At 48.3% G+C, this 12969-nt stretch overlaps 1 protein-coding gene across 1 annotated transcript; it reads left to right on the top strand.

Moving 5' to 3' along the window:
• Positions 1-10302: 10302 nt before the first annotated feature.
• Positions 10303-11959, top strand: PRR9 (proline rich 9). Its single transcript, XM_012658640.1, has 2 exons — positions 10303-10336; positions 10791-11959. The coding sequence occupies exon 2, from the start codon at positions 10811-10813 to the stop codon at positions 11159-11161; it is 351 nt and encodes a 116-aa protein (XP_012514094.1). The 5' UTR covers positions 10303-10336; positions 10791-10810; the 3' UTR covers positions 11162-11959.
• Positions 11960-12969: the final 1010 nt, after the last annotated feature.

Here is a 12969-nt window from a genome sequence, read left to right as displayed (position 1 = left end):
GGCACCGTGGGCACCACCCAAGCCCTCCACCGCCACCATCTCCACTGTGTGCAACACCATGGGGCTGGAAACTGAGACCATGAACTGACAAGTAAACGTGTTCCCCTGCTGTGCAAGACCTCTGGTGTTTCGGTGGGTTTTGGTTTATTGTGTTGATTTCCAGCACGAAACCATCCATAAACAATCCCCAGGAAGTGAGGCGAGAACCCTCCACTATCCACGACCTTTGAGGAATGGCTTTCCCTCTGAGTCCTCCTGCTGCTTAGAGGGAGGGGCCGTGTTCTGAATGGTGTACCCAGAAAACGCAGGCCTTGTTAGAGCAAAGCCGAGAGATCCGTAAACATGGCTGCAGCTGTTAAAAGTGTCCAAACCCAGGAAGCGGGATGGAGAGGATACGAGAGGGAAGAGGAGTGGGACATTGGTAAAAGGTCCAGGAAGGCTCAGGAAAAAACTTTCTACCGCCTTGGCTGTTAGTCCTATTGCACAATGCTTGGGCAAGCAGGCTTTGAGTACTGGCCACATGGGTTTAATTAAATTCTAGCTCTGCTCCCTACTAACTTTGTGTTTAAGAAATTGTTTAACTTCTCTGTGTCTCAGTTTCCTTCTCTGCAAAAGGAATGATGATGCTAATAGTACTGTTGTCACAGGGTTGCTGTGAAGCTTAAAGAGCTAACAAATGCTAGGTGCCGGGTTTACTGGGACTTAGCAGTCGGTGAAGGGAGCACCCTGCACCTGTCCAGCTGTATCACTCATCACACTTGAACTTCATTGCTTCAGGCACCTGTTCTTAGCCTGTAAGTCTCCTGAGCATGACAGTCAGGCTCCAACTCACACCTGCAAGCACACAGGTAGACATTCTTTTAAAAAGAAATGAAAAAGGACTTGTGGATTGTACCAATGTCAGTTATCTGGCTTTGATACTAAACTGCAATTATGTAACATGTCACTATGGAATGAATCTCACTGAAGGGTATGTCAAACCTCTATTTTTGCAACTTTCTGTGATTCTCTAATATTTCAAATAAAAACTTAAGTACAAAAATGTAGAGATATTTTACACATCTTGGAGGACCTCAATTAGGTAAGAACAAGGAAAGCATTCACAGCTGATATGTTAGTGGGGATTATTTATAAGCAGTGAGAGTCCACATTAATTCACAAAAGGGAATGTATCAGTTCACGTTGCTGAGAAGGATATTGGGACGGGGAGGAGAATTAACGAGAGAACAGTAGGAACCTGAAAGCGTGGACCTGCCCCTACTATCTCAGTGTCCCTCCTCTCCACCAGCCTCCACTACCCCTCAAGCTGTGTCCCTTCCTCTCCTAGTGCCCCCTCCATGTGAAAAGGTCCTTGGCCAGCTGTACACCCAGTTTGTTGACAGTTTGGGCACAAGGACACTTCTGTTATCTCCAGGAGAGGAACCTGACTGCCTAGACGGTCATGAGCCCACCCCGGTGGCCAAGCAGATGACAGAGCCTTGCCACACAGACAAAACCAGTCGTGAGTTATTACAGTCCACAGCACTCAAGGGGAAACAGGGCTAGGAGTTTCTGCTATCACAGTAAGAGGTAATGAAGGAGGCCACGTCTGGGAGGGCTCCCTAGGGGATCATGGCACATAACCAGCACATGGCACATAACTTTCCATCCTTCTGGGCCTGGGAGACGGCTCGGGACAGCAAAGCATGAGGCAAGTACCAACAGTCCAAAATGTGCCAACAAAAGGCACCTGGGACCCCCGCCAGACGGAGGTCACGTCATCGCTAATACAGAAGCAGACTTTTAGAACAAGAACGCGCGAGCTAGGCAAGGCCTTTAAGGTGCCACCCCATCGTTTTCCAGACGTAACATGGGGAGGCTTTGGGGACTCAGGGTCTCCTGGCAGGGACGGGAGCTGAGCACTGAGGTTCTCACACTCTAGACTCCAGCAGAGAGGCGGTCGCTGGACACGGGTGTAGGGCACTGGGGACTCTGGTCAACAATTTAAATATCTAGCAAGATTTGACTAAATGAGCTTGGACCTATTACTTGTTGAAACATTATGCAGTCACTAAAATGTATTAAAGAGAAAAAAGTAAGGCTTCGATTGAACATATTGCATAAAGATGAGTGCATAGAGCAATCATCTTTAACCAAAAGCTTCCATGAATAATAACGATAATCACAACAGAAGGAAATTTGTGGACAGTCTCGTTATTTTAGGACAATGGGGTTATGTGTAACCAGTAAAGTATTTCTATTTTCACTGGTTTCTGGAATTTCATTAATGTGCTTTTCATTTTTTTATAATAGCGTAAAAAAGAAATAATCACGAGATAATAAATAATTCATGAAATAATCACGAATACTTCAGAGACCCCCAAAGTCTTTCCTTTTACTCAATGTACAAAAAAAAGGAAGAAAGGAAGGAAGAAAGTTGTGGGGATCTCACCCCATGTAGAGGGGACCTCACCCCGGGTGCCTTCCCTCCAGGCATAGGGTCTCAGGTCCCAGGCCTCCTAGTGGCTCTTTGGGAGTGTGAGTCAGGGGCTGTGCCTCCAGGTGGCTCTGAGAACTCTGGGCACAGACTGGGAAGAGGCCAGCTCTGAGAACATGAAACCAACCACTGCCAATTTAATTCTCCTTTCTCCCATGTAAATGAAACCAAAGATAGATATCTCTTAATGGCTACTTTCCCAGCAAAGAGCTGGATCAAAGGCAATCCTGGGAGATGGCTAGAACGTGATGATGGTTCCATTTCCCTGCAGAATGCCATAATTATCGCTAGCCCCAGCGGCAGCCACGGGGCTCTGCCCCACGCGGTAGAGGGTTGTATAAATAAGCAGCACCTGAAGACCGCATCACGAGCACCTGTGCAGCGCCAGGCTCGATGGCTCCCAGATAAGGAGATGGAGCAGTGCCAAGGCCTCTCCTTTCATGGCAAAGCAGTTCTGACAGATCACAAAAGGAGCCTCTGTCACAGACCCTCTTGCCTTGTGCTTTCTCCAGAAAGTACAGCTGGCCTTGAAAAAGGGCCTCTAAGCACTCCCAAAGCAGGCCTGGGGTTCGGGAGGCGACTGGCCGAGGGGTGGGCCAGTGCTGTGAGTGGGCTGGACACGGAATTACGGAACATCTGGCTTTGAAGCTGGAAGGAGGGAACCTTTGAGATCACTTTCTTGCATCCCCCACCTCCACGTGTGAGTGACAACCGGGAGACAGCAGGAAGTAACCAGTTACCAAACCTGCCCTATATTTCCAGTCCTGCTTCCACGTGACCAAATATTCAACACGAGCATAGTCACATTCTGCAAGGCTTTATTGATGCTAAGTCATATCAGCTTCTACGTCACAGCTGTTAATGTTCAGCAAATAAACAGATCAGTAAATACATTAAGTCGTTTGCCAACCACATAAAGACTTTAAGATACAAACTGATCGTAAAATGCATACCAGGATTTTTTCAGCTGCAGCTGTCTTCCAGGTGTGTGAAACCTCAGATGTCTCATCTCCAGAGCTATGTGCGCTCTCCCAGCCTCGAAGGAAAGTCTGCTCAGGCCCAGAATTCTTGGTTTTTCCCCCCGGAATTGCCTTCTTGTTTTTTCCCTTGTACCACTCAACCCTCCTAACTGGCTTTTGAAGTTCGTCTTCCTCCAGTCCTGACTCCAGTGGAAGATAGCCAAGACAGTCTTGCTAAAACTCAAATTTATACAGGACACTCTTGCTTAAAACTCTTAAGATTCTCCCCTTTGCCTAGAGAGCAGCTCAAATGACAACCTGTTGTACAAAAGTCTTCAGGATCTGGCCCCTGCCTCCTTCTCTAGCCTGTTGTGTCATTTCTGCACTTCCTTCTAGAATTTTGCAGCCCAGTAACAGGTAACTGCTGGCATTTCTTGGCACTCAGCAGAGAATGTCTCTGGCTTTCGTGACTTTGCACTCACTTCTCTATCATTCTTCCCTCCTCCCATGAATTCTCCTCTGAACGACCCACCTGGGCAAAATCCTCATCCTTTAACTCAACTCAGGGGTCACCTGCTCCAAGAATCTTCCCCCCTCCCACCCCAGGCTGGTTAGATGCCCCTTGCTGTAGTCTCAAGAGTATCATGCCGTCCTCTCCTGTGACACTTACCAGGCCATATTCTGGTCATTTGTTTATGATCTGACTGCCCCACTAGCCTGTAAGCTCTTTGAGAAGGGACAGCCAGGCACACATAGCAGACATTCAGTAATAATAAATGAGTGGATGCTCAGTGGCTTTGGCGGCACTTTTCCAAAGAGGAAGGGGCTGCTCGGGGCTGCGCCCCATCTGTTGTGCTCCTTAACCTCACGGAATGGAGTCATCCCCAGAATGCAGCAGTGGAAAGCGGGGAGGGGACTGAATACGGGTGGCCTGGGGCTGAGAGAAGGCAGCCCTGGCCCTGCTCACAATATTGTCCTTGGCCACTTTCGCCTTTGGCCATAAGATGCAGATCCTGCCAGCCCTCCTTCTGGCCTCACCAGGGCGACGCAGCCTCTTCAGAGCAGGTCTCTCACCTTGGAAGGCAGCGTGGGCAAGGCAAAGGGCTTGACACCACACAGACCGGGGTTCAAATGCAGCTCTGCACCAACCAGCTGCAAAGCCCTACAAGTTGTTTCACCTCAGTGGGAGAAGGGGTCTTGGTGTCTTCACCCAAAGAATGAGAAGAAAAGTGTCACTAAGGGATGAGAGTGGGTGACGAAGTGAGATAATTGTGCCAAGTCCCTGGCATGGGAAACTGAACTTAGAAATCCAAGATGCCTATAACACCCAGCACCTAGGTCCACGCCCATCATAACCCATCGCCTTCTACAGCAAGTCTTGCCATCTGCCGTGAGAAGTAGTGGGTTTGAGGGAGAAAAGGGGAGTTCCGGGAAAGGATGACAAACATCTCTGAAGCAAATAGAGTTAGGGGGCCATCCATCCGCTCCACCCCATTTCCAAGTTGGGCCCACAGTAGGAACCAGAAGGAGACTTTGTGTCACTGAATATCGGAGCTGCATGTGGCATTTAGCACACACTTACTGCCTAGGCAAGGAAACTAAGGTCCAGAGAGGAAAACAACCGAAGTCACAGTGAGTTGGTTGATAGAAGAGTCTACGATTTCTAATGCTGATTTACCAAGATGAGCCAGAATTCCGACTCTAAAGGGAAGCCCTGGCTTGAGCGAGGCAAATGTATTTCATGTAACCAAAATGTTTGTACCCCCATAATATCCTGAATTAAAAAAAAAAAGGGAAGAAGTCAAAGACCAACAGCAAACCTAAACAATTTGGGAACACCGTTTCTCCCATTGTCTGTGTTAGTGGCCTTTAACCTGAAGTCCATGAACCCCCTGAGGATGAAGCCATGTGCATATTTATATTTCATTATATCCCCAAAATGCTAAGAACCACTGGCTGGTCTGTGTCTTTGTTGTCTTCCTAAAGCTTTTAAAGAACCCCCAATACAGTGGTCTCCTAAATGTTTTCCACATGGACCACTGCCCAGACCAGACACAGGTTCACCACATAACAAGAACCTTAACATTTTTGCTCCTCAGTTTCCTTGTCTAAAAAAATGCAGCCAATAAATAGTTCCGTGTCTCCTGTTTAAAGCACGTGCTGAGGCTAAACAAGGAGGTGGAATCAGGTGGCCTCTCAGATCCCTTCTGGCCCAGGGGGCTTGTGAACCACAGCCCCTCCCTGAATCTACACCCTGATTCAGACTCCGTGTGTGCATGACACGGGGGAAGGGAAGGGAGAGGTGTGGCAGGCTCTCCCCCAGGACTCCGTGAGCTCTGCAGAGGCACCTGCTTCCCAGCAAACGGGACAAGCCACATTCTGCACCATTCAGCTTTATCGGGGCCATTGCCCTGTAATATGCAGATGAGTGAATCAGAGGAGTCTAGAAACATTTACGATCTGAACAAAGGAGATAGTTGTTTGATGAGAATGGGGGAAAAAATGTCCTGCACACAACAGAGTCTCTTCTGCTGACCCTGTCTAATTATGCCCTGGCTCCCAATAATGACAGCTCCAGAAGTCTAAAATCTTAACTCTCAAATGGCATTCAATCAGATTAGCCCCAATCTTGCTGGAGGGCTGGGGATGGTCAGAGGAACTACTCAGTCACCTTATCTCAAGATTTGAGGTGGGGCAATCTTCCCAAAGCTGTCCAAGCCATGGCCCCAGGTACCAGGCCACTAAAGTTGATTTGCACCCAGGAAAACATGAGCCACCTAAAGTCACTCAGCCTCCTGGCTGGGCCACTGCCACATGCACAGCACAGAAGACCGGGTATTCCTGTGGGCATATTATAAACTAATCAAGGAGTAAGTGCCCACACACACACATACATCCACACGCTACAAAGTCATATAGATACCCAGGCTAATCATCCCTGATCACATTTATAGTATCACAGAATGTCACAGCTGGACTTTACCTGACTGAAAGTCTAACTTTCCTATTTTAAAGATGATGAAACTGAGACCAGAAAGGGTCAGGGATTTGCCTGAAGTCACACATCTCGTTAGAGACAGAGCCGGGCACCCTGGGTCTCTGTGCAGTACATTGTGATCACAGTAGGCAGAAAAGTACATAAAACAAGGAGAACTGGAGAAGAATCAAGGATGCCTTCATGGAGGAGGTGAATCACAAACCGATTCAGATTTCACTAACATTCCCTAAGTAGTTTGATGGCCCTAAGTGTAGGAGGATACATTCTCTAATTTATTCCTCACAAGAAATCTGTGAAATAATATTCTCCCTTCTCAACAAGAGGAAATTGAGGCTGTGAGAGGCTAAGTCATCTATCCAATGTTGTACATTCTCTATGTCTGCGGTCCCCAACCCCGATCCACCCACGGACCAATCTGCAGAGCTCTGCCCCTCCCCTACCCCAGCGGAAAAATTGTCTTCCATGAAACTTAGGAACAGGGGGCTGCACAGCAGGAGGTGGCCAGCAGGCAATTGAGCGAAGCTTCATCTGTATTTACAGCCACTCCCCATCGCTCACATCAGTGCCTGAGATCCCCCTAACCCCCATTCATAGAAAAATTATCTTCCATGAAACCAGTCCCTGGTACCAAAAAGGTTGGGGACCACTGCTCTATGTGACAGTCAACCCCAGGTGGATGGGATCCTGAGTTCAGTTCCTTTTCTGTGCATCTCAGTGCCTCTTTTACCAAGAGCTAGGCTGTGATTGAGGGTGCTGACATGACAAGTAGGAATGTATTAAATTTAAACAAGGGAAGGCTGAGATTTCACTTCTCCATCAGAGACTCCCCTCCTCCAGGGTTCTCAAGAGCTTCAGACACTGGGAATGTGTATTAGATTTCTACTGCTGCTGTAACAAGTTACCACAAATTTAGTGACTTAAAACAACAAACATGTATTATAGTATAGTTCTGGAGGTCAGAAATCTGACATGGGTCTCACTGGACTAAAAGTACCAGCAAGGCTGCATCTCTTCCTGGAGGCTCTGTGGGAGAATCCGTTTCCTTGCCTTTTCCAGCTTCTAGAGAACTTGCCCTCATTGCTGGCTCAGGGTCTCCTTCCATATTCAAAGCCAGCAATGGCCAGTCAAGTCTCTCTCACATCACATCACTCTGACACTGATTCTTCTTCTCCACTTTTAAGAAGCCTCGTGATTATATTGGTCCCACCTGGATAATCCAGGATCTTCTCCCTATTTTAAGGTCAACTGATTAGCACCTTTGATTCCATGCACTACCTTCATTTGCTTTTGCCTAATAACCTAACATATTCACAAATTCTATGGATTAGGTTGTGGACCTCTTTGGGAGGCCATTGTTCTGCTTACCACAGAAGGACTTTGAGGTCAATTTCAAGAATGCTCCACTGTCATGAATCAACTCAATGATGGGCAGGGAGTCCTTTGAGAGGAACCAAAGTCTGGGCTGTCCTAACTGGGCTCACCCGCTCCGTGAAAACATGACTTGGTCTCCCCATTGTTCTGCATGTACCTATTTAGTCTCTTTGTCCCTGGGCTTAACCAAAGCCACAGAAATGCATGTGGCATGAGCAAGATCACCTCTTGCATTCTGTTGCAGGAAACTTCTGGAAATCTCAACCAACCAGGTCTCCTCCCTAGTCTCTTACCTTTTCCTTTCCTTAGTCAGCCTCAGTCTGTCCTTTCGTCTCACTTGGATCTCTGTACTTCAACAGCCTCCTAGCAAGGATTTCTTCCTCAAGACTTCCTGGAACGCCCCTGCCCTCCTTGCCTGAGTAATCCCCACTGTCCAGTAAGATGCAGCACAGACACCTCCTCCCCCAGGAGCCTTCCACGACCTTTCACCCAAGACCAGTGAGGGGCCCTCCTTCTGGGATGTGGGGGCTTGCCAGCCCCCATCTTCTCTGTGAGACCATGAGCCACTGTATAAGGGAGGGGGCCTGACACCACATGGGGGCCATGAATGCCTGAAAGAATAAATTAATAAACTCAGTGGTGACAAATTCCTGCCTCCTAGTACATAGGAGGGTTGCTTTGTCTCTTAAACAGCATTCCACAGAAAAGAGGAAGGAGACAAGGAGGGAGAGCAGAAATGGAAGGAGGAGAAATGGAAGGAGGAGAAGTAAAAAGAGGATAAAAAGAATGAACAAGAGGAGCAGAGCCTCCCTGTCCTGTGTCCAATCACCCAGCTCCCAGACTTCCCAAATGACTTTGTCTCCCCAGACATACCTATGGGGATTCCAAAACCCTCGCCACCAGCCTCTGTCTCCTACCAGGACACCACTGGCACCCATGCTGGGTTTACATCAGTCCTCCACACACCAGTCTTAAAGGCTGAAAATGCCACCTGGTCTCCCCAGCTCACCTTTTAAAAACTTTTCAGGTATCACACATCCAAAGCTACATAAACATTTGAAGGTATCTCTGATTTTAGCCAAATACCTTTCTTAGGAAATGACCTAAACCTACCTTTTCAAGTTAAGGGGAGGGAGGGGGAATCACCACTTAAAGTCCCTGGAATTTGGTCACCATTAGCAAACAAACAAAAAGCCACCACTTATTGGACTGGGAGCTTCTTTCAATATGAATATTTTCCCATTTTCAATTAAATGAGCTCTCCCTCTCTTCCCAGCTATCTCCCTCATCCACTGTCTTCATCCCTTCATTAGTGCATCTAGTCCACCAATAATCATTTATCTGCTATCATCTTCCACTTACTATATCTATGGCATAGCCCCTACCTGCTAGGAACTTACAACCCAGGAGAATAATAAGATCTTGTACATAAATAACTGCAAGTCCTAATAGCAACAGTAAATGTCATATAAATAGCGCAAACAATAGATACCATGGGAGTTCATAAACAAGTGGATTCATTTCCAGTTTAGAACAACCAGGAAAGGCTCTCAGAAGGTGGCAGATTTGAGTGGAGCGTTAAAAATGCTTAGGATTTCAACAGGCACAGGGTGCGCACACCAGATAAAAGTGACAGCCCAAACTAAGACAGAGAGGTAGGGAAAACTGGGTGTGTTTGCTTTGAAACTTTTCCTTTCATCCCTGGCTTTTATTGAGTCCTAAGAGAAGATTTTCTAGAAGGCAAGGAGACAGGCTAACTTTGATCCAGCCTGTTCTTGGTCACTATGAAAACTCTGTGAGTAACTCCATTTTCAGAAGGGTGTCATAACCAAGGTTGAGAAGATGAAGATTGCCTGCCTTCTCCCTCCTCTCTCTTCTCCTCCATCTCACTTCATTGCCCAAGAGTGACAAATGACTCCAACTTCCCTCAAGACCACCATGCAGGAAAATCGTTCTATCCAGGAGGCTGAAGGCCTTGGTTTGCTCGGGACCACAGGATGAGCCATCTTCCTGTGTCTGGAAATGTGACCTTCCAGGCTCGAGGAAGAGGCATCCAGTGGAAATGTCTGAAACAGGCCATCCAAGCCTTGACCCAGACAGACCCCAGGCCTCAGGCAAAAAGTCTTCCCACTGGCAAAGACAAGGTGAGCACAGTGGATCTTATCTCTCTCCACATCCTGAACCAGTTTGGGCAGACAAGGAACCCCAACCATGGTTTAACAGACTGAGATAACGTTTTATGAACATTCCCTTCCTGCTGCCTCTGATGAGAGAGACCTGAAAGGAGCCCCTCCCTGCTGAGGTCTGGTGAAGACCCAGAGGCCAAAATGCAGTCTGACTAACAGGCATCCCAAGCAGTGACTCAGACCATCGACAATTTCAGAGGAAGCTCGTTATGGTGACTCCACAATTAGGACCTCGGCCCACGTGGCCAGTTAGTCCTGTGGGAGGCTGGACCAAGCACTATATAAAAGTCTCCACCTCTCTGGGCTCCACAATCCACGTCCTTTGTCGAATGTTGTTGAAGATCAGGTAAGTGGGAACATCTGTGCCCTCCCTCCCTGTTGCTCTGGCTTTAGGAGGCCACTGTCCTGTTCTTGCCAAGACTGTACTTTCTACTGATTTTTAAGTAGTTTGTCATTTCTTGGGCCTCTCAAACCGTCCTGTGCACTCTACCTAGTCTCTTGCACCTGATTTTCAAAAGGATTAGTCAAACAGAAGAGAAGGAGAAGACCTATGGTAAGACTGGGGTCTGGGGCTACAGCTATGCAGACAAAGGCCTTGAGAATGTTCCCACCCAGGAGACAGGTGTCAGAGGGAGGCACAGTAGGGACGGAAAACAGAAAAGAATAAAAAGCAGCAGAGAAATGAGTTCTTAGACTTTAACAATCACTCACTCCCTCTTCCCCTCTCTCAACCCTTCATCCTCCAGTTCCCAGCCTGGCACTTTTAATGTAGATAATTTCAAATCTTGTGTTTGTTTCAGATTCTGCAAATCATCCCAGCATGTCCTTTAATGAGCAGCAGTGCAAGCAGCCATGCGTGCCCCCTCCATGCCTCCAAAAGGCCCAAGAGCAGTGCCAGGCGAAGGCTGAGGAGCTGTGCCTCCCCACGTGCCAGGACCCCTGCCAGGAGAAGGGCCCGGTGCAAGCTCAGGAAGTATGTCTTCCTCAGTGCCAGGAGCTAAGTCAAGAAAACTGTCCACAGCAAAGCCAAGATCCATGCCTACCTCAGTGCCAAGACCAATGTCCACCTCAGTGCGTAGAGCCATGCCAGGAGCCGTTCCAGACAAAATGTGTGGAGGTTTTCCCACAGAAAGTCCAGGAGAAGTGCTCACCCCCTGGCAAGGGAAAGTAGCTGCTCATGTGCCATCTGGGGTCAAGAAGATGGCCAATAGATGACACCTCAACCCCAGCCCACGCTCTGGTGACCTTCTTCTGCGGGTAGCTCTGTATGCAATGCGCCTTCTTGCCTCCTGGCTTCCTCAGTATTCCAGACTTGGTCTGTATCTCTAAAGACAGTTCTCCCTGTATGTCACCAACCTCCGTGAGTAAGAGTTGTTCTCAGCAGTCTGATGGAAGATCTTAAATGGAGGAATGGTGTGATTGCCAGGGGAGACCACAGGAGCCCAGCACAGCTGCCTTGGGACAAAAATTCACCCAGCCCTGAGTGTGTAACAGCCATGGATGCCTTCATTCACCTTTCAGAGTGTCAGGCTCTCATTCAAGCCTCAAACAAACCGAATTTTGATGGACTTTCCACTTATCACCACAAGTACCACCACTAGTATTGAGAAGAGGTTGGTGGTGTTGCAAAAGTCAAAAATTGAGTCATTTCATCTCTGCATCCTAAAAAGAACAGCAAATGATTAGACATTGAAATGTTGGTTATGCCTTTAAAAAGTGAACCAAAATTATGTAAATGATTGAATCTAGACAACCAATAAGGAAAGATGAGATGGATGTTGGGGTCCTTGTTAATCTTTGTGCTTCATAGCTGGTCTGCTGTGGTCCCCTAGTTTTCACCATGTATACTCCTTAGAGACGTGATCTGTGTCTGTGTGATGCAGGCTGGTCTGTTCTCCAGCTTTCTTGCCTTCTTCTCCCTGGTGAAGATAAAACACATAATAAAGCTGATCCTAAGGTGAATATCTGACTTGATGGGTGCTCTTTTCTCCCCACCACCAAACCACCTGCTGTCTTTGTGACGACTGTCTTCTCCTTTTGGGAGGGTCAGGGGGAGGACATAGAGCAGGAATGAAAAACAGACCTCACAGGTGCGTAGAACAGCAAGGCTGAAAGAGGCCTCCTTAAGGTCACCTGGACCACATCATATCACAGGTTCACCATGCACAACACTTGACACAGGAGAAAATCCAGGGGCTGGGACCTGCACACACTCAAAACTTCAGGTCCAGGGATCTTTCCACCATAGCCACTTTCCTCTCTGACCTTTGCTTTCCAGAGGAAAGGGCTGGAATGGGGAGGAGGAGAGTTGTGGGAAAGAGGGATCCCAAATCAACCCATGACGGCTACAAGCGTAGCATCTGTGTCAGAAGGAAGAACTAAGTATGTCTGTGAGATGAACACAGACTCCAGGACCAAAATTGTCTGCCTTGCCATCTGGCCTGGTTTCAGGAAAGCCACGTAGCCTGGGTAACCGCCAGCATCCTGTTGCCCCTCCCCTCATGAAGGAAACACAGGCTGTGGCCTCTGGGGGCTGTGAAAGGACTGAGGAGGCACAGGACTGGCACGCAAGAGCCAAAGCCGGCTTCCCCGGCAGTCTCTGAGGTCTGACCTGGGCCCAGAGGACGCTGTGGCAAGGGTCAGCCTCTGGAGGGGGTAGAGGGGTCCTTACCCATTGCCCTGGTCCCCCTCCCTCCTCAGTGTGTGTGACGAGGAGGAGGGCCAGGACAGCCCCTCCCTGAAGGCCATATGGAACCCCAAGTCTTAGCCGTTGGCTGAAATGAGGGTCTTCCCCGACTAGGATTGCCCCAACCTCTCAATCTTAGAGACTTTCTACGGTGAGAGAGAACTGAGGGATGATTTGGGGGGATATTTCAAGAAGCAACCTGGAGCCAACACACACTCACTGAGTCTGCAGGTGGCATGGGCCCAGCCCTGAGCTTCATGCCCATTCTCTAAGGGGGTCCTGACAGCAGCCTC

The sequence above is a fragment of the Propithecus coquereli genome, unplaced genomic scaffold (assembly GCF_000956105.1).
Source record: "Propithecus coquereli isolate 6110/MARCELLA unplaced genomic scaffold, Pcoq_1.0 Scaffold59, whole genome shotgun sequence".
Classification (NCBI taxonomy): Eukaryota; Metazoa; Chordata; class Mammalia; order Primates; family Indriidae; genus Propithecus; species Propithecus coquereli.
The sequence above is the reverse complement of the archived record's forward strand: the minus strand, read 5'-3'. Positions and strand labels throughout refer to the sequence as shown.

Bases quoted from the DNA above. Each gene is read 5' to 3' on its own strand.
- PRR9 (XM_012658640.1), top strand. From the start codon at position 10,811: ATGTCCTTTAATGAGCAGCAGTGCAAGCAGCCATGCGTGCCCCCTCCA.